The 22,120-nt window shown below is 37.1% G+C and overlaps 1 protein-coding gene across 2 annotated transcripts in view; it reads left to right on the forward strand.

Annotated features, from left to right (window-relative positions):
* Positions 1–22,120, forward strand: part of glceb (glucuronic acid epimerase b) — a 61,828-nt gene that overhangs the window by 34,164 nt on the left and 5,544 nt on the right. For both annotated transcript variants that reach the window (XM_028442051.1, XM_028442052.1), the window contains 2 exons: positions 2,321–2,850; positions 11,863–12,108. In XM_028442051.1, the coding sequence (XP_028297852.1) occupies positions 2,334–2,850; positions 11,863–12,108 (763 nt within the window). In that variant the 5' untranslated portion in view covers positions 2,321–2,333. The remainder of the gene's footprint in view (positions 1–2,320; positions 2,851–11,862; positions 12,109–22,120) is intronic.

Consider the following 22,120-nt stretch of genomic DNA (forward strand, 5'->3'; position numbering starts at 1 on the left):
GTCACTGTCAGTTTCCTGTTATAAGAAGCTGATTCTGAACTAAACATACATGTGTTCTGTCATATATTTAGTCAATGAAATGTACACACAACACTACATATTTGACCACTGATTTTAGGGGAAGCTGAGGTTCCCTTGTAGTCTTAAAGCATCCGCCACTGTATTTGAGATAATGCTAGAATATATTTCCCCAACTATATTTAACATCCCTGCTAGGAGCCAATCTTCAATATTAAACATTTCCTATTAATTCCCATTCATTATTATGGAAAGTTCTCGGAATTTTGCAACCATAGTTTTTTAAATTGTATTATTTTGAATAGATGCTAATATCTGTTTGGTTTGGATAGAATTACACTTAATGTTTGGTTAATTTCAATAAATATTTCCCATAAATAGTTTCTCTTTTTGATTATTCCCAATTGTCTTAAGCTTAAGTATCATTTGAAATTTACAGTACATTTTTGGCCCCTTTGCAACCCTAACTGAATGGGGAAAAAAATCTTGATTATGAGACATTGAAGCTTCTGTGGCATTAACTCACTAAATGCTGTTAATGGGTAAAAATTGTGACATTGCCATTATACTACTGTTCTACTTTTCCAATCACTTCAACAAGTGTTTGTTTTCACACCAAAGCTTTTCAAACCATCACTGATTAGCACTTACTAGAAAATTATCTCTGCTTGCACCATTTAAATGTTCACCTTTTAAAGCACTTTCAAAGTCATCTTGGCCTCTCAGTAAGACGCACCCAAGGCATTAACTTGGTTCAAGAGGCCACTTGGAAAATAATTAGACTTGCAGCAGCAGATTACAATTGTCCAATTAATGCACAATAATTGAGCTGACCTTCAGCGGTGGCGGGTTGAAGCTGTGCTGGTGAAACTTGTGGAGTAATGGATTTCCCCTCTCGGTGATCGGGGGACACGGCTCTGTCTCCAATGTTTAGGTAGATTTGTTGAGCTGTAATTAGTGAGGAGAGGAGACCAAAGGATCTGTATTGATTTCTTGTTTACTTGCTGAAAATGTCAGCGAGATGTGGGGGGGTGTGAGGGCATGAAAAACAGGATTTTGAGGCGGATAATTCCGGTATCATTCTTGCTGTGCGTTGCAAACTGAAATCCCCTGAGGAATTACTATGAAACAAAACAAGCATGTAATTACAAATCTGACATGGTCATTGTTAAACGCATAAGTGTTCCTTCATAATGTGGTAAAATTAATTAAATGACAAACTTTAGTCTTTAGTATTTCAATGTTGTGCGTGGGTAACAGTGTTTTCCATAGGTTTAGGTTTATTTGTGTTGAGTTAATGTTTATGCACATGTTCAGTGTTCAGCTACATTTACCTAGACACAAGTTCATATAACATGAGTTTGAGCTGTTTAAAGTTCTAGATTTGTTTGCCCACATATTGTACTGAGAAGTCTTTATGTTAACTAAGGATGCACCCAAATGGAAATTCTTGTCGGAAAACAAAAATGAGAAAACCAAGGCTAAAAGAAGGAAATAATTGATTATGCCACTTATTAGTACCTTTGTATTTATGGTTCTGAATATTACTAACCTCACTAAAATTAAAGCATTACAATTGCATAAATGAATATTAATGCTTTAAAAATAAATCAATTAAAAAATACATATTTAGTAGTGACATTCCAACAATGCTCAATATGATATAAAATACTCAATATGTTTAACTTGACCCATTCATGAATACATTAAAAAGTAATGTACAGGCCTATAACTGAGTGGGCTGCTGAAAGAGTCAAATTAAATCAGTTGTAATGAAGTGTAGAGGATCTCCTGTGATATGTGCGCTGACAGACAAGCTGAATTTATGCTGCTGATGAACAGTCAGGATTTTTTGGAGCCAGAGGTCTTTCACTTAAGAGTACTTTTTATTGTTTTTGCTCCATCTTAACCTACAACCTACACAGACACGTTGGTCAGTTTCCAGACACGTGCACGCTGACTGCTAAACATCATTTTTCTGCTGCATTGTTTGGGTGGGAAAAGTGTTTTGCTCAAAAACCGAAAATGCCGTTTTAAGCCTAGTCTCCTGCTTCTGCAACGTCTTCTTCTCTGGTGAACCAAGTGTCTTAAGAAGTGTGTCTTCTTTGGTTTTAATGGTGGGGGTGATGCATACCGCCACCAAATGTACAGGAGTTAATGCTACATACACAGACAAACAGCGGCAAAATCTATTTGTGGTGGGCTGCTACAAGTGAATGTGTGGGAAAACACTGGGCGAAATGATAGAAATGTTACAAATCATTATCACACTGCTAAATCACAATACTTTTGTGTTTTTCAGGCCCGTTGTGACCATGCGCTGCCTTGCTGCACGGGTGAACTATAAGACTCTCATTGTTATTTGTGCCCTTTTCACACTAATCACCGTATTGCTGTGGAACCGCTGCTCTAGCGACACCTCCATCCGCTTCCTGCCACGAGCTGCCTTTGTGGCTCCAAGTCCCAAAATCGGGGATTCCAGCATAAGTAGCCAACAGCATCCTCCACAGCCCCCAGAGCCCCCACCTGTTGTTGGGCTCACCGGTGGAATCAGGAATGAAGAGATCGACTGCCTGATAAATGATGAGTCTACGATCAAAGGGCGACGTGAGGGCACTGAGATCTTCATGCCTTTCTCGTGGATGGAGAAGTACTTTGAGGTGTACGGGAAGACGGTGCAGTACGACGGCTATGACCGCTTTGAGTTCCAGCACAGCTACTCGAAGGTCTACACCCAGAGGGAGCCCTACCACCCCGATGGAGTCTTCATGTCCTTCGAGGGATACAACGTGGAGGTCCGTGACCGAGTCAAATGCATCAGCGGAGTGGAAGGTAAGGAGCTTATACCGATGTGTGAGGAGAACAACCGACTGCAGATTAGAAATTCCACAGAGATCTGTTTGAAGCTCAACACTCAGGAAACTGAGACACTCTGAGTTGTGACAAATTTTTTAGACCTCATACCAGGGTTAGACAATTACATTTTTCAATTATCCATTTTGAATTACAACTCAATTACAATTACAGTGACCAATAATGTTTCCAATTACAATTAAATTACAATTATTTTTTATCCTTAGTCAATTACAACTACATTCTCAATTACTAAAGTTCAATTACAATTACTGAGACTGAAATAAATGAAACCTAACCTTCCTTTTATCTTAGCTTTCTGTTAGCATCTCTTATTAAAAAAAATGGTCCTAAATCAGCTGTAAAATAAACTAAAAACAAATATCTGTCATCCAATTTTGTTCCTACCTATTGTTTACCCTGTTGAGCTTCCTAATCAATGAAAATAGCGGTTTTAATATTTAAAAACTTCACAGTAATACTTGTTTTTACTAATAATTAAGAATTTTTACAAGAGTCAAAATCCACATGAGAAATAGGAGTGTCCGCTTGTAGAACAAAATATGACATGTTCTACATTTTTGGGGTTTTTTGCGATTTTTCACCAATTGATACATTTTTTTTTAACTTAAAATATTTAGTTCAAGGTGTAATTTCAGATTAGCCGTTAGATTCAAACTTTTGGCGTCTGAAATAGTCTGTTGAATGTTTGTTGGCAAAATATACACACCCTGTTTTTTAATAGCTAACTTGTAGATTACTGTAAATGATGAGAAAAAGCAGAACTCAATAACATGCGAAATGGGGTTTAAAAAACCCATTAAATGCTGATAATGGCAGCAATAAAAGTCTAACAGTCCAGTTTCAAGCAAAACATATTTTTCATAACATCAGACACTGTTCCTGTATTCTGTATCAAGTCATTTGTAAATATTTGAAATAAGACAGGCAGTGCTTAGATTGTAAATTATCAGGACCCTTTACGGTGTTCTGGCAGTAACATAAGAGAGAGACAAAAATGTATTCAGTGACATTTTTAAAGGAGCTTTTTGCTAACTAAATGGGCCAATAATATGCCGATAAAGAAGCACGAACAATCGACCATTACGGAGTGCATCCTTCTGTCACTTTGAGCGACAGCTGTCAAATCTGCCATGTTTCAGCACCAAGGACAGTGTAAAATCACTGCTACTTTAGCCTCTCTCATCACAAAGGTCACTAAACTTTCAGAACACAAAAACCCACAAATACAAAATATTTACAAAATTTCACTAAGGACTTTCCTTAATGAATCAGCAGCACAGCAGAAAATTAAATTAAAATGTGTGCTTACCTTTTTACTTGTCCGAAACAGCAAAGGAAACAGGCATGGAGCCCTTTATATCCTTGAAGCTCTTTTACATATTTCACAGCCAAGGCCTGCCTTGTCTTTCATAAGCAAAGAGTAGCAGCTCATCTTGGCTTTAAACTGAGCCTCTTTCCAAACTTCCCCAGCCCCAATGTCCATACCAGAACTTTCACCATCATCTCCTTCTCTTCTCTCTCTGTCCCCAGTCCTTCTCATGTCCCCTGGATAGTTCTTCTCCCATGTCTATTGGAGGCAGGTGCTCCTGCCTTAGCATCTTTGCTACAGTTGCTGCTACTCGCTACGCCAACAGCTTTCTGTGCTGCTGCTCTTTTCCAGGATTTCCACAGAAACAGCCTTGGACTTTTTTACGTCAGGCTGAGCTTTACAAGTTATTGGCTTAAAAAAGCTCTTTAAATCCAACTATCTTTTTTAGCCATTTTCTACCGTCTTCCAAGCTGAAACAGAGAAACAGTTTTTGCGTAAAATCGCAATTTTGGCATAGCGTGGGTTAGGGCTGCACGATTATAGCCAAAATGATAATCTTAATTATTTGCATCAATATACTAATATTTACTCTGTGGCTAACTATATAAATACTGTTACAGAGTGCAACTCCTTGAAACCAATTGCAGTGTATAAAGACAAGTTAAGAACATTAGGCTTAAGCCTACAGGTTTTGGGAAGTAAATACGGTAGCTTAATGAAGTTTTAATCATGTGTTCCCCGCCTGATGGTTGGCTGACTAAAGTAGTTGAGAAAATGCCTGATTAGATTAGATGTGCAGCAGAGCCCAGATTTGAAATGTAATAATTGCAGATGATTAGGTTAATTTATCGTGGAGGCCAAAATCGTAATCACAATAAGAATTTGACTTTTCCTTCTCTTCTTCACTCGCACTTTTACACTTTTTACAATAATTTTTGTGTTCAATTAGATTTCCATTGATTTCAACTCAAAAATACATCAAAATTCAATGAAAAAAATTAAAAGCAAATTAGGTGCTGGACCCAATCAAATAAGTGCCAGAACTGAAGATACGAACTACAAAGTATTGGCATCAAGAATAAGGTGGACATTTGTTTTGTAACTGACTGTTTTGTACTTGGTAACAGTTTTTCACTGGACTATTCCTTTTTATCCAGGATCAAGGAGTATGAAGGTCAACTTGAAAACCAATAATTGTGTATTTCTGTAAAAGCAGAAACATTTATAACTGAATAAATGATGCAGTCTCACACTTTTTTTTTATACTGATAGTCCAAAACTCTACTTTTTCCACAGAAGAAATATTTAACTATTGTCAAATTATTTATAACCGACTTTTTGCTCCAAGTTGTATTTGGTTCTTTTCTTAGTGGAGTATTAAACTTCATACCGCCTGCCTGAAGAAGGTGCATTTTAAAGGAGAAAATAGGTCAGACGGGGACTCGTCACATCTCTCGGCTAAGCACTCTCATTTCCTGCTCATTGCATTTATATACAGTGAAGAAATATCCAAGGATATTCACTTTTTAACACCTCACATCTGCGAGCATGTGCGCCAATCTTCAACTTAGCATATTCTTAGAAGAAAATAGCAGTACATTAATTAGCTTGTGGCAGTCAGAGCTTCCACAAGGTCATGCAAGTTTTTGACTCCCAGTGGACCCTGGAGTCTGAGATAAGTTATTTAACCATCCAATATAAATTCAACATCTTAACAACTTTTAATCAGCTCTGTGTTTCAATTGGCTGTTAAAGAGCAACATTTGATAAAAATTAGCAGTTCATGTGTCATATTGTTGTAGTTTTATTTCTTTTATTACTTATAAACCTTGCATGTGTCTGTGTAAATACTTGTCATCTCTGCCGCAAGAACAAATGCAAACAAGAAAAAGATTTGAGCAACTATGGCATTAGCCAAAGCAGGTAATCTTCTCAAACATAATTATGAATCAAGATTTCTGTCTTTTTAACTTATTTGTTTTCCATCTACATATGATCACTTTTGTTATTGGGTTTTATTGCTCCTAGTTTATAATCTTAAGCTAATACGTAGGCACTAAGGATGTTAAACGGTTAACTGCGTACATGTCAGCATTCTAGCCACCTTTCAAAGCACTAGTTGTTTTCGGGTAACATGATAAAACTAACAATTACAATTCAACTTCCGATAGGTTATGGAAATCAAATCCTTGGGTATTAACCAATATACAGTATCGTCAGAAAGGGCTTGATCAAGTGATATTACTCAGAGGTGAGGGCGGTGAGAATGCGGGCACTAAACCTTTTAAGGGCAGTGGTGGAAATTAGGAAACTTTAGATTATTTTCTACTTTAGTTCTGCAAATCAAAACTGTACTCTTGGTGCCATTGTATTTCACATCATGTGCTAGACCATAATCAAAACATATATTCAGCAGCTCTTGAAATCCAGCGCTGCTCAGGGAAAAGCAAATCATCAGCACACATGAGGTGATTGATTATCCTGCTACCAAGCACACAACCAGTTCTTTGGATAGGGCTAAAAAAAAAAAAACGATCCAGAGATTCCATATAAATTAGACATCAAGGATCTTAACAAACATGTGGTTTTCTCTTAACTTTTTATGTTAGTTATTTAGATGCCAGAGGGTATGTTAAAAGTATTAATGTTGCGTATAAGAACACCCATCTCGCAGTAATGTGATGTCACGGTTGTGCTGCGTTAATTCCAGTTGACTTTGAGCCGACTGGTGCTCAGAGAGAGAGTTTCTCAGGTTTCAAGAGGATTTGACTCTCTGGTGGCCTGGAAATATGTGGAGTCTTAACAGTAAATTCCGCATAGATTACTTAGTGTTGTGCAACACATGAAACACTGTTGACTTTGACAGTCATTTGACTGGAGTTGTCAGGAGGGATGCCAGTAACGAGGCTGGATGGGAGATTGTCGAAGGAACGCAAGTGTGCGTGTCTAGGGATGTTGAGCAGTAAGTGTCTTTTGCTTGTTCGTTGTTTTATGAACACGTTCATTAACACTGTCTTATCAAAGCGGTCCCTGATGACCTTCACTTCCTCAGATTGCCGTCATTGCCATGTTATCAGTGAAGAATAGCATAAAAACGACGTTGCGTCTAATCAAGCAACAATATGATGTTTATGAAGATGTGTAAAGATAAATTGAACCAGCTGCTGAATAAATGTGTTGGCATACACAACTACAAAAGGGTGATGATTTATGAGATAGGTATCTGTTTAAAGATGTGTCACCATTTCAGCAAGTTTTCTTTATAAAAGGTACATGTATGAATAATGTTTTATGTATTTCCAATAAACACCTTAAAATGAAAATAACCAAACAATTTTATTTCTTAAAATACAACTAAAAGAGATCAGCCATTTACAACCGGAATTGACAGAAATTAAGAAGGGTTTTTGACATTTTTCAAATGAGATCATTACATCTGCCAATCAGAAGAGGTCATGCCTAATCTATAGGGTTGATGGGTTGCAGTAGGGTCTGTAGTCCAGACAGAAGATAATTTCAGGGATTATTTTTGTTTTATACATATTATGCAATTGCTAGTTTAAAAAAAGAAACGAAACAGTCTTTCGTCAAGAAAAAACAATGTACTCTTCAACTTGCTTGACCTGATTCAATGACACGTGTTTGGGTAACCGTTCACGTGTCAAATTTGACTTTTACAGAAGAAAATAAATCTGAATTTGCATGTTGTGTTTGGACAGGTTGTTTGAGCAGCTTATCTGTGCTGAAAGCTCTGCAGAGAGCAGTTAGACACCTTCCACTGCTGCCTGTCAGCATAGCTGCCAGTCTGCAGTAAAAGCAGCTGACTTCTGTCTGAACCATATCTTCACTCAATCCTCCATATACTCTAAAGTATATGAAGCTCTGACCACCGTTATATTACATTTATTAAAGCTGGCATCAAGGAGACATGAATGGCCTGATTCCTTTCCACAGTTGTTGAGCAGAACATCTTGATGATACTTCTGTGAGATGAGTGGATTAAGAGTTGAGCAAATATTATATCATTTGAGCACTGGTGTTGGCATAGTTGCAGTATTTTGTTTTGATTTTGAAAGTGCTCCATTTTACATTTTTGAATGTATTGTTTATATATTAGGTGATTTATTTATTCAAACCATGTATTACTTTTATTCCAAATTAAAGAAAGTAATTTTATGTTATAATGCAATATTAAAACATAATATTGTAAGGGAGGGGATGTCGGTAAAAAAAAATGTGTATATATATATTATTCCTATTTAACTGAAAATGTCATACCCAGAGTAGGAATGAATGTATGTATGTTCAGAGTTAAAGTCAAATAAAAGCTTGGTTATTTTTCCAAATGCTATTTTTTTTTTTCAATCATATTGTATCCCAAGCCCGTTTTCGCATATCATAGTGTGAACTCATTGGTGATGCATTGTCCCACCTTTATTATATTGATTAATATGTGGCCACTTTGTTTTTTTTCCAGTTTCTCTTATTAGAAAGTATCCACAGGAAGTCTAAAGAAATGGAAATTAAAGTCTAGCAAAAGGAGAATTCCCAGTAACATCATTGCTGTCATGCAGAAAATTAACACATTACACCATAGTTTTAATTTCTTTCTAAGGAGAGACATTTATTATGATTTTCATTTTCATTATATAAATACATTCTTCTCATAAATCTAGCCCTGACTTTCACATATATTCATTGGGAGAAATCTGTGGAATCTCTAGACTTCATCCTACTTCTCTCATCGGCCTCATCAATGACATTGACGAATGGCTGCCACACTGAGAGGAAATTTTTCATATATGAAGCCCTCTGCAATAAATCTTTGTCATTCCCATTGGCAGATTTCATATCGACAATAAAGCAGGACGATAAGAAAGCACTTTTCACATCATGAAAATGAGACATTTTTGTTCTTAGTTTTTGGGATATCGTTTAGGGTTTGGGAATGCCATGACTGATCCAGGAAACAAGTTTTTGTTCACAGGCCAAGGCAGCTTCAAAAACCTTGAAGGGTAACTGTTGATAAAGCAAGCTATATCAAAAGATTGTTTACAATACTTGCGATTCAGTTGGATAGCATTTGTCCTTGTCAAGCAGTTGCCAGTTCTAAGTAACTTATCGTCAGTTTTTCCTCCTTTACAGGCTGGTTGTGATGCATGGTTATTATTTTGTTTAACAATATTTGATGAAAAAATATTCAGTGTTCTGGAGTTACTGAGTCTGACGAAATAGGAGGCCACAGTTTTTTTCATGTTCTTTACAACAGTAATGCTGCGTCCACACCGGACACGGCGCAAAATGTTTGTGCGACAAGATTACATACAAAGTCAATGGGCAGATGCAGTAAGAGGCAAATTCTTGTTTTCAATGTCTTTTCACCCATTTTAGCATTAAGTAGAAAACAATTGTGGCAGTGTGTGACCACCCAGAGCTCTATTATAGGGCCAGTTTTTTTTTTTTTTTTATTGGGACCAGACCAGCAAGGATTTGGTGCAGCTCCTGAAGCAAATGGTGAAACTCACCAAGTTGGATGCGTCGCTGGTTAAACTGGTGAATTTAGGAACGCCGGCGTTGAGCGTTGTGACAGCTCTTCAGCTTCCACAGAAGGTAAAGAGCAGTGATTTTACTGGGGTCCTCCATATTGGATTGTGAAAAAGGGAGTCTGGTTGGTGCCTTTTTTTACTATCGCTTCAGACGCGCATATGAAGCGAATATAGGGAAAACGTTTTTCAATCCTGCGATAGCATTTGCGAAAATCCAAAGACTGTCAGTTTGCATTAAGAGGTACAGCAGGCATCAGCACCACTTTGGTTTAGCAGTCACATCTCTTGCAGCATTTTTCTTCTCGGAATCACTACAATTCAATAACTCACTATCCTTACAAGCATTGTTCTTCTCTGGTTCCAAAAGACAACTATTTATACCCATTTCATCACATATTACACATATTTTTTTACTCTTGAAAGCTGGACTCCCCCCAAATAATCTGATATCAAGGAGTCTACATCACATCCAGCTGAACAATGGCTGCTCTGCATTAGCTCTGAAAGGAATACAATTGTTCAGTTAAGTACTTTTAGAACTTGATGTACGAATGTGCCCATCTCTGGTTGATGTGATTAAGCATGACTACCACAGGTACCCTTTAAAATTACATAACTTTGTTTAGGATGCTTGCTCTTTGTTTTACCTTTATGGAGTATTTTGGTCTTAATTAAATGTCCTCAACTGTCTGCTGCATTAAGAACTTTTTCTAACAACTTTCTACACATACAAACTCTTTATATATTGGACTATATATCACAGTAACATCTGACCAAAATATTTTTTGACATTCTCAGTTCACATAATCTTTTCCTCTAATGTTTTTCCTGCTAATTAAACAAAACAAAAAAAACAACAACAAAAAAAGCATTTGTGAGTTTAGGGCTTTGCTCATTGGCCAATAGTGGTCATGAGATTCAAATTTTTGACCTTTCAGTTCCAAGGCTACTTCTTTAACCACTATTCCACCTCCACCCACTGTGTGCAGCTTTGCAGAGTCTGTAAAGCATTCCATAGTTGCAGGTCAGAGAACACGTTGCACTGTTCTCAGGAGCACACATCCCCTCCCTTTCGGAAGGTCTTTAGGAGAAGATGTCGGTTAATCACAGCAATTCTTCTGTCTGAGCTATTTCTGGCTGTGTGAATAAAAAAGGTGGCCTACAGCGCATTTAGCTGGGTATGAGCTTACATTTTTGGCACACTATAAAACCAAAAGACCATTAGGAAAGAGAAACCATTTCAAATACGACCACCAAAAACATGATTCAACCAGACTTAGAAGCCACTTTGCATTTTAAAACAACCTAATTGTAAAGTTTGAGTGAGAAGTAATTTTTATATTGTGTAAAGGAACAAATGGACAATCAGCGCTTTTACTAGTATGCATGTTTGATTAAACTGTTCTGATTCACCAATATGTGAAATTTATTAAAAAAAATCCTTTATTGATGCCAGAGTTTGGAAGGGTCACATTTGTCTTAAATGTGTAATGCAGGAATGTTTGCAACTTTAAACATTTGAGCAAGTTTTATATGGTCCAATTCCTGATGGTTAGACAACTGGTCCTTTCATCCATAAAACTGCAGCTGTAATGAGCTGCCCATGCTTTACGGTTATCATTCTTTGGCAAAAATGGTCCAGTTGAGTCATTGAAATCCGTTTGGCGGAAAAGCCATGCTGTGAGGTCCAATCAAACGAACGGCTTCAACAAAAGAAGTAGTTTTTTGCTGGTTATGATATAATGAGTCATGTTACTCAGTTCTCCACAGATTTTTGTGTGTTTTGAATGATCCATCAACAGGACTCCCACAATGCAATGCGCAAAACTTTTCCAACAATGTCAATACAAAAATTGTTTACAGTGAAGATCAAGACAAACTTTCGAGCATCAATTTCAACCTTTTGCACCTTGTTTAAGGCAAAGGATCTTTTGTGATTGATCTATGAGGCCTACATTAAGTTTTTATCTGGGTTTTTAAAAAAAGCCTTTAAAACATCTATCCGTTCATAATAAAACAAGTGTTTGTCTACTTTGTGGAGGGTATGTTTGATATCTTCAGTGCTTGTACAAGTTGATATATTTCATTGATTCCTTCTCTTTCCTCCGTCAGGTGTGCCACTGTCCACTCAGTGGGGCCCTCAGGGTTACTTCTACGCCATCCAGATCGCCCAGTATGGCTTAAGCCATTACAGCAAAAATCTGACCGAGCGCACTCCTCACGTGGAGGTCTACGACACGGCCGAGGAGAGGGACAGCCGGGCCAGCACCGCGGCCTGGACAATTCCAAAAGGTTGCACTCTAAGCCGCGTCTACGACAAGACGAGGGCTACGTCAGTGCGTCAGTTTAGTGCTGCAGGTATGTAACGATTCTGTACAGCCAAATGGCCTCAGGTCATCATGTGTTTGGTGTGTAACAGGGTTGGATGATGTACCCTCAGTGATTTGATATGTAGAATACTGCATATATTATATGTTTGTACATCTAGAAACACAGCCTCTGCTTTATGTAGATTTCTAAAATGCAAAGAGAGACATTAGAAGCTTGTGCTTGTCACAACAAAAAATACAGCCTAATTCAGACAATAAAACTACTCAAACAAGAGTTCAAACATCCACTTTTCCTGGTGTTGTCAGTTATGTGGATCACTTTAAGGGCTTGGAAGAAATTTTGATAACACTTTACTAGAAGTTTTATACATAAAGGCTAACATTACGCTGTCATTATTTTGAAACGATACGGTGCCCCACCACCCCTCTGGTTGATGATCGTGACGTCATTGCTGCTACTCAGCAGATTCAGCACACCCGTTACTCATAACTGATAGCGAGAGGAAAAAGACCACATAGAGTTTACTTAAAAGCCGAACAATGCACCTTGTTTGCTAACCTACGTGACTTGGAGCTAAGCACGTCAACAACAGCAGCAGCCAGTGTTGACCCCCCCGGACAAAGTGAGTCCCGCTCCCAGCGCTGTTAGTGTCGGCGGATATCATCACAGATGATTACAGCAGCCTTTCCTCTTCGGGTCAGTCTAGTAATTTAATGCCAGCTTATGGTAAGCTAGCAAACACCATTGCCATTCAACGTGAGACAACAACATAATATGAGCTATGTCTATACTTCAACTCAGTGTCCGCTGACTTTCTGTTTAATGTTAAGCTCATGATAAGTCGTGTTTGTAGACAAATTGTTGAACTTAAGCTTTAACACCAGATTTAAAAGGTGTTAAAGCTTCTTTGACTCTTTTGTAATGGCTCCCTATAGCTTTAAAAAAAACTATATTGAAATAGTTTCTACAAAGGCTATTAATGATTATTGACAAATAAAATCATGATAACAATAATAATCTCCAGTATTATATAGTTTAATACAATGTTATTTTATTTGATATTTAAATGTTTTTGTTTATTATTTCTATATGTTACTTGATTATTTAAGGTAATAAAAGGGTATGTATTTTGATAAAGTGTATGCGGTTTCAGTTTTTTAAAAGTACCGGTTTAAGCACCGGAACCGTTTAAAAAAAAATGCAGAGTAGGCACCGGTATTGGATAAAACCCAACCTATACCCAACCCTAGTCATTAGCATGAATAAGGGATCATGAAGACTTTCATTAAGTGTCGTTCATTGCCCTAACCCTTCCTAACCTCACTAGATCCCTCCACTTAACCCAAAAAATGCCAACATAGCTCCAAAGGTGTTGTAACTTGGTGAATGACACTTCATACCAGCCTAATGTCAGCCTGATGTATAAAACTTCAAGTAAAGTGTTACCAAAATGTCTATCCCCATTAAAAACAATCCAGTAGGTCCAAATGTATGGGGACCCCATTTTTATTTTATTTTTTTTAAATGTCAATAAAATGCGAAATCCAAATCTGAGTCAAATTTCAAAAAAATCAATCTATTAGGAACCGAGATATGAAGTTTGGAAATTCCGTCAATGGTGAAAGATTGGGATTTTTCTGTTTTCGAAACTGATCCAGAATCAGTATATCCAGTGATGTTTTCAATGTAGTGAGTCCCCGGGACCCACAGGTGGTGATTTGAGTGGGTCCATGGAAAATTCAATGGGTCCCCAATAAAAAAAAAAAACATTTCTTTCTATTTCTTATATTCTTCTATTTATTAAACTCTTTTAATGGTGGTATGATATGGCTATAATTAGCAGATATATTCATGTATGTTCAAAACGTATCTGAAATTAAACAAATACAATTTCAAATCTGAAAAGTTTATTGCACAACTGTCAAAGTGGCAGGTTATATTGCACTTTTGTAACAACATAAAAGAGCACCAAAATAAATTACTAAAATTCAAATGAAAACAAAATGATGTCTGTTGTACAAAAATAAATTATCAATAAAAGTGCTGATTTTAACACAAACAAAACATTCTCGTCATCATGACAGTCAAAAAATAAATTGTCACCAAAATAAGAGCAGAATCTTCTTGTCTGAAGATCAACTAAATCAAATGAACTGAGTCAATCACTATGAAACTTAAAGCACAAAAATTCAACTTAACTAACAGTGCAAAGTCTGTTGAGAAAAATAAAATGATGCAGATATGTTTGTGTTGTATTGTAAGCAGCTAGTTGTTGTTGTAGTGGTTAAACCAGTGATTCTCAACTGGTTGGTCGAAACCCAAAAGTGGGTCGTAGAAAACTGGCCAAAAAAAATACTCAATGTCTGTCATGTTGGTCTTATTTTGAAAGAAACTTCTTTTGACAGGCATGCTGTGAAAAGCATGTTGCACATCAAAATATATAGATTTATGTTAAAAAAGATTATATATGCGTGTTTTCAACAGCTATCTTTGAAAAAACTAAATTTGGTTGGTTGAATGCTAAAACAAAAAATGGGTCACGATTTGATGACCGAGGCAAAATGTGGGTCACAGGGTGAGACAGGTTGAGAACCCCTGGAATAAACTAGCATGTACACAATGGGATCATGTCTGCGCTGAGTTACAGCGTAAAGGGGTCCGCTGACGGCTAGGTATCTTTTGCTAGTTACTATGATTTTAAACATAAGTTGTTGTTCACAATGTGTCGTTTTTCATGGGAAAAAAAATGGATAGTGGATTTACTGCAGATTTATATGCGTCAGGGACGCACGACGTGGACCTAGCAACATCACTGTATATCGATCCAGATTTCCTCTGAAATGTAATGGAATTGTCCATGACTTGAAGAATCTTTTATGTAGTTTTATCTCAACACTCATTCAGAGTTTGTTTGAATTTAATGTTTTTACGAACAAATTATGTTGTGTGCTTTTAAATAAATATGAAATAACTAAATCCTGACATATTCAGTTTGGCTGTGAAATCAGGCTTAGTTCTGCTGACATGTATTGACCAGGTAAAGCTGTGTGGAAGGCATTGTTATTTTTAGAGGTAGAAGTCTGACTTCGAGCTGTCTTTATTGTTCTCTGATCACTGGTGGATTTTTCTGGGCCATGCACACCTTTTCACCCACTCTCACTCTTTGTGAAGCTTTTGTCTCCACTCAAATGTCCCCCCCACCCCACCCCCTCATAATTTCTCCACTCTCAAGTCTCAACCAATTTCATCAGCACCGATTTCTTTCCTTTTCACGGCTCCACAACTCGTTCACTCGTCTCTTTCTCTTCTTTTCCGATTTCCCTCTCGCCCCCCAGCTCAACTCAGTGTTCTGACGTGATTTCATCACCTGTCGTCACTGTCAGCCCCCCCTCCCCCGGAGCCTTTGTTCACCGACAACCATTACCTTCCACCCCAGACTGCTGTCAGTCATCCACGTCTGTTGACTCGCCTCCACCCACTTATAACCCCTCCCTCATGCTTCCTAAACATAGTGATTGCACTCGACTTGTTGTAAGAAGCCATTTTCTGCTCCTTAAAACTTTGCTCTTTTCTGCCATCACTTTCTCTTTTCTCTTTTCACCTCCCTCCGATTCCTCTTTCCCCTCTCGTCATTGTGTGTTGGCTCTTCTATCTTCCGTCCCTACTGTATCTAGGTCGCTGGTGCTGAACAATCCCTCAAAGCGTTTGACAAGAGGATCAATTGTGTGTCCCCTGATAATGACCCACCATCTTCCTTCTGCCTGAGCACCTTTCTGTTCTCTGTCCTCCCATGATCGATGGATAGTTCAGAAAGATGTTTGTAGAGACTGAGTCCCTGATGAGGCATGGACATGCAATTACAAAAAAAAACCTGGTTGGCTCCTCATTATTGTGTTAAAGCGTTTGATGGCTGTGCACTAGAGACCCAAAAGTTTGGTTGTTTTTTGTTCTGAGCTGGCATTGATGTGAGGCTGGCCAGGCTTTAGATAAGGAGAATCTTTATTGTTCTTAGTTGGCAAACTTGTAGGAAAACTTGGCTTGGCTGCAGATAAGTCGCAAAACAAGACAAAGGTCCCGTTTCCCTTAGGGCAGTTATTTTTAACCTTGGGGCCGGGACCCCATGTGCGGTCACCAGGAGTTTAAATGGGGTCGCCTGAAATGTCTAATAATTGCATTGAAAAATAATTACTGATTAAAAATACATTTTTGAAATCCAATTATTTTTTTTCGAATGAAAACACAATTTTAAACAACTGTATTATATTGATAAACATAAATCTGTGTTATTAATAATAGTAATATTAATAAAATGCAGTAAAGAAAATATCTGAGCTGGCAGAACTTGTCACTTATTCTGGCTACTCTGTATTTATATCAAAGATGAGAGAAAAATAGTCTTTAGGATTGCCAGAAATTCTGGATATCACTGCCTTAGGAGGAGGCACGTGTTTTGCACTGAATATTAAATACAAAATGAAAAAAAGAAATGTTACTGAATTTGTTATAGTTTTAGAAATTAAAGTGATGGGTAAAAAAAATAGGATGGGATATTTATCAATCAAAATGATGATGCAAAAAAGATGCGTGTACATGTGGAATTCCTGCACAAATAATGTCTTTACAGGTAAATGTTAGAGCACAAATGAAAAAATTCAAACACCTTTTCCTGTTTAACATTTAACACAGAATCTTAGTTGCATTTGTGGATGTTTGTACTCTGAGAGTAAAGATTGGCAGCGCAAACACAGCAGACGTGTCCCAATTGTGACAATGTATCTAATCGCAAAATGTCAATTTTCCAAGTTGTACGAATTTTTTGCATGTAATCGCTGTATTACGCCATTCCACCAGATGTGTGTGGGGATGTCCGATTTGTGCCGAATATTTGCTTGTGCGCAAATATTTTACTGTAACCACCCAAATTTTTAACGTTTTATTTGCTTGTTTTTTTTTGTTTTTGTTTTTTTTAAGGTTTATGTTGTATTAGCCACTGAGTTACTAAAATGATCAGGTGACTGAATTTATAATTTAGTCATTTTCAATAAAAGAATTTAATAATGAATTTATATGGTTTTTGAGATATTCCGGACCAGGGGTTCTCAATTGGTCTCACCCTGGGACCCACATTTTGCCACAGTCAATAAATTGTGACCCACTTATTTTTTTTTAGAATTCAACCAACCAAAATAGCTGTTGAAAACACACATATGATCTTTTTTTTAAACATAAATCTATATATTCCCCTGTGCAACATGCATTTGACAGCATGCCTCTAAAGGAAATGTTTCTTTCAAAATAAAGGACAAGTCCAACATCAGAGACATTAAGTATTTATTTATTTTTGACCAGCTGTCCGCGGCCCATCCAGTAGAGGTCAGTGACCTACTTTTGGGTCCCGACCCACCAGTTGAGAATTGCTTTAATCCAGACAATATTCTAATGATTAAATGATTAACTTGTCATTATTTGGAATCTGACTGAAATTAGTCGGTTTTATCAATTTGTAGCATAAATTTGGCAGGGATTAGGATTTTTGGAAGTTAAAGTATTGATAGTATTAATCATTCACTGACCTTAAAACTGTCCAAGTTGTGAAGTGTTTAGATGCAGTGTTTCGTCCTGTAATGCAGGAGTTTCAATTAGAAATCACATTGCATACATCATGTTTTTTTGTAGCTACTCGTGCAAAGCAGCGGCTGTTGGGTGCATATGTTTGCAAGTGTTTGTCTGGCGTGCTCGTCTCCCTCTCCAGCACCAGTGCGGTTCATCCTGACACATTTCCTGCAGCCTGTCGACTCTCTCTTCAGTCTTTTTGCTAAACAGCTCGAGAGCTGAGCCTTGCTGCAGAGGTGGAATCTCGTCTATATTCCCTGCCCATCCTTTATTGATGGCAGAGTAATCACAGGGCCAGAGTACAAATCCACTTACTCTCTGCATTGCCTTAAGTAATGGATTTATGAGTGCATTAAAGAGCCGTAGTCATCCAGAGGCCCCTGCCAGACTGTCTCTACCCTTCATTCTCCTCCTGATCGACTGTCTTTGTCTCTGTCGGCCTCATCTGCTGCTGCTGCTGCTTTCTTTGGTCCTGTCATGTGATATCTGTCTTCTGATTTTAATTGTCAGCTCACTATTGGCTCATTTTCACCCTGTGTTCTACGGCTGCCTTCAGGAACACTTCATGCAACTCATCGTTTCATTAAGCTTCTTTTTTCTAGTTTCAACAGTGTTTACTCCTTTTGTCATTTAAGCAAACTCAGTGGGTGCAAAGTTACTTTATTGACTTTGAACGCTAAATAAGTGATGAGTGGAAAGAACAGGGGGCACAGTACAGCCAAATATAATCCCAAACCTGTAAAATCATGGCATAATAACCTAAAAGTAGCAGTCTTTCCTTTGTTCAGATAACAATTCTGTTAAGTAAATGTTCTTTTTACAAATTACCTGAAGAACATCCTTAAAGAAAGAAAAAAAAAAAACAAACAGCATCATGGCTCAACATGTACACATTTAATGTTGAAATTAAATTGAACAGTTGATCCACAAACATCATAATTATCTGATCACATGTACATTTAGAGCTGAACAATAATATGATATATGTAGTTTAGGACTTTACCAGCTCGTCAGAATATAAGGAATACACGTTTGTATTTTTACACATCTCTGCTCCTGAAACTGATCTGACTTCCTCTCTTATTCCTGACAAGGTTAAAAATGCCAAAAATGCGGTATTAGCCACGTTTATAATCTGATTTAACTGTTCAATAGTTAGCCTTGAGTGCAGCTCCATTTTAGAAAGATAAAGATAAAATATTATTATTACAGTAGATAGAAACCATGCATGGAAATAAAAAATAATACTTTTGCTCTATCCGCACTACACACTGTTGTCTATTACTCTTTAAACATTACAATGAAATCAGGGTATTCGGAGATTGTTTTGGAGTTTTTAGTTAGCACAAAGGAAGGTTCACATGATTGTTTAGGACCACGCCTCGTGCCCAGAGTGGACAATGCAGTAATAGTCATAACTAGAAGCTGTCACCTGTTTTAACACAGATAGCGACATAGTGAGGGCCTCATAGACCAATAAATCCAAGACATTTCTTCCACAAAATGAAAGAATTTACTCACAAACAAATGTCAAAGGTGGAAATTTCCACTCACACGATTGTTTTTGACTCCATCACAAACAATCGGTTTCTTAACAAATGGTTATGTGAAGAAAAATGCTGCGTATTGCATTATGGGATTGGGAACGGCGTACAACAGACATGGGCAGTTGGTGGCCACAAGCCACCCTCGTTCTAGGCCCCCAAGGGGAACACAAAATGACTCTAAAAACACACACAATGATGAAAAAATGACAAAACACACAAAAATAACTAACAAATATATAAAACGACATAAAATACACTAAAGATGATTCCAAGAACTCAATCTGACAGTAACAATGTACAAAACATTAACAAAATGACTCTAAAACCACTCAAGATGAGTATATATAAAAGCAAAAAAAAAAAACTAAACTGAAGCCCTTTATTCTTTTGCGTATTAATCTTCAGACTGGTCATTATTCCAAATATTGACATGATTGGTTTCTCTCATTCAGATCAGACAATCACATTTTTGTGGCCCTAACTGTGATAAAATTTGCCCATCGCTGCCGTGGAAGAAAAGAATGCAAATAATGGTGCTAAAGTACTACTTATACTTAGCGTCATCATGGTAACATTTTTAATACGAGGTTAAACAGAGATGTTCAAAGCTACATTTCTAATATTCAAGAAGTGTTTTTACTTTGTTGTTGGTGTGATTTTTTTTTTTAGTTTATTTGCCAGACAAGGAAAACTGACGTTCGCTAAGTTCTTGTCACATCTTTCATTCTGTGAAAACACCAAACGCGTTAGGAAGTCATGTTTGGGTCACACTGACGTTGGTTTATGGTGCAGTCGTTAAAAATGTTGGGGATCGTTTCTGGCAAACTTTGTAAAAGTATTTATAATGGACTCTACACCAGCTTGGAATTTTACATTAGGATTGAAAGTAAAGTCAGTAAACTTGTCGTGCTAGTGCACCAAATTAATTGGCAGCGCATAAACAGCATATCAACTGAGTTTGTGTCTGTGTGAGATGTGGAGAAGCACATAAAATAAAAGCCTTCAGCTGCTGCAGTGCCTCAGCTCATCTTCCTCTTCCTGCTTCTCTACTTTGCTTTCTATAGTTTCTCTTCTTCCTTCTGTCCCCCTAATTAAGCACCGTGTGCAGTGACACATCTGTACAGAACTCCTCTGTGCGTACGTGCATGTGTGTGTGGGTTTTTTATATATCCTCACAAGGACTCAGGCACTTCACAGTGGTAAAAACAATGTCTTAGCCCTGCTGGTAAAAACAGAAGGCTGTTTATTCACATTTTCAGTTTTAGGAAGGAAAGATGTGGCTGTTTAATGAATTTCAGTTTCTGCAAGAAATCCTCCATCCAAGTCTCTTAAAACTAGTCTTTATACCTTTATAAAAAATTAAGTTTAAATGCTTGGTTTGAGGTCTTGCATGAAATGAACCAATCTTCTGGCCGCGCTCTTTGTTTTTGCTTGTGGATCATCTGGACTTTACTTTTCAACAAAGTAAACAGTTGAATACATCTAAACAAACTATATGCCAGATGTGACATGGAAGGGTTTCCGCTCTTTAACTTTTGCACATTGACTCTGTGGCTTGGATCTAAAATATCTTAACTGGTTTTATTTTTATTTAATTATTTTATTCTTTGTTTATGAAAGGTTCAAAGGAGATTTATCCATTAACAGTGATGTTTACACACATTAGAAAAGAACCACAGTAAAATAAGATGTCTCTGACATGACTAACCAAAAACACTTTTCTCTCAGTATACCCCTTTCCCTTGTTTTTTTATTTTATTTTTGAGTCTATTACATTAATAACTATTTACAACCATAACCAATGAGTGTGTACACATGTAATATACAAGGTTTTACTTTGTTTTATGCAAATAAAATGTTTTTTTAATTGTTTTTGTCTGAGACATATGTTGACATTCTAGAAAGACACAAAACCACAACAAAAAAAGATAAAAGATGAGGCTTGTCGTTAGGGCTGGGCGATATATCGAATATACTCGATATATCGCAGCTTGTAGTCTGTGCGGTGTTGAAAATGACCATACCGTTAAACTCGCGGACTTTTTTTTTTTTTTTTTTTGATTTTTTTTTTTTTTTTTTTTTTTTTTTTTTTTGAAATGTCATCTTAATGACAACATGCACAAAAGGGCACTATTTGTTTTAAAATATTGTAGTGGCATTATGTACAAAAAGTGCACTTTAATTTTGTGTTTTGAAATGCCATGTGAGTTGCATCCTGCACTAATGTCTTGTTTTGAAATGTCTCTGTGACAATTTTGCACAGAACGTGCACTTTCTGTTGACAATTTTATGTTTGAGCCACTCACTGTTTAATAAATACAGTTATGTCAACTTTGACTTAGTTGTGATATCCCCTTTTTTGCATGAAAGTTTAAAATTGGCATATATTAATGCAGTATGATCAAGAATGTTTTAATGTAGACATATAGAATCATCATACTGGTGTGATTTTGTGCATCAAAGTGTTAATTCAAGGGTAATGCAAGATATCGAGATATATATCGTGTATCGTGACATGGCCTAAAAATATCGCGGTATTTATAAAAGGCCATATCGCCCAGCCCTACTTGTCGTACTGTTATACTAGGGGAAAAAAACATTATTAAGAAGAGTAAGAGCAGCTGTCCTCTGATCATTTATAGGTTAAAGTGTGGTAATAATTAATGGTTTGAGACATTTTTCTGATCTCTGTGCAGACTGTTGGAAAAAGATGTTTCCGAGTTATAGCTTCAAAGTTGGTGAAAACTAGATCGATCCATACCAGGGGTATCCAACTCCGTTTAGTTAAGGGGCCAAATACAGACTGGTTTGATCTAAAGTGGGCTGCGGAATCTTGGTGAGGGGTAAAAAAAAGCTCTTTCAACATTATTTTTCCCTAG

Source organism: Gouania willdenowi, chromosome 3, assembly GCF_900634775.1.
Source record: "Gouania willdenowi chromosome 3, fGouWil2.1, whole genome shotgun sequence".
Classification (NCBI taxonomy): domain Eukaryota; kingdom Metazoa; phylum Chordata; class Actinopteri; order Blenniiformes; family Gobiesocidae; genus Gouania; species Gouania willdenowi.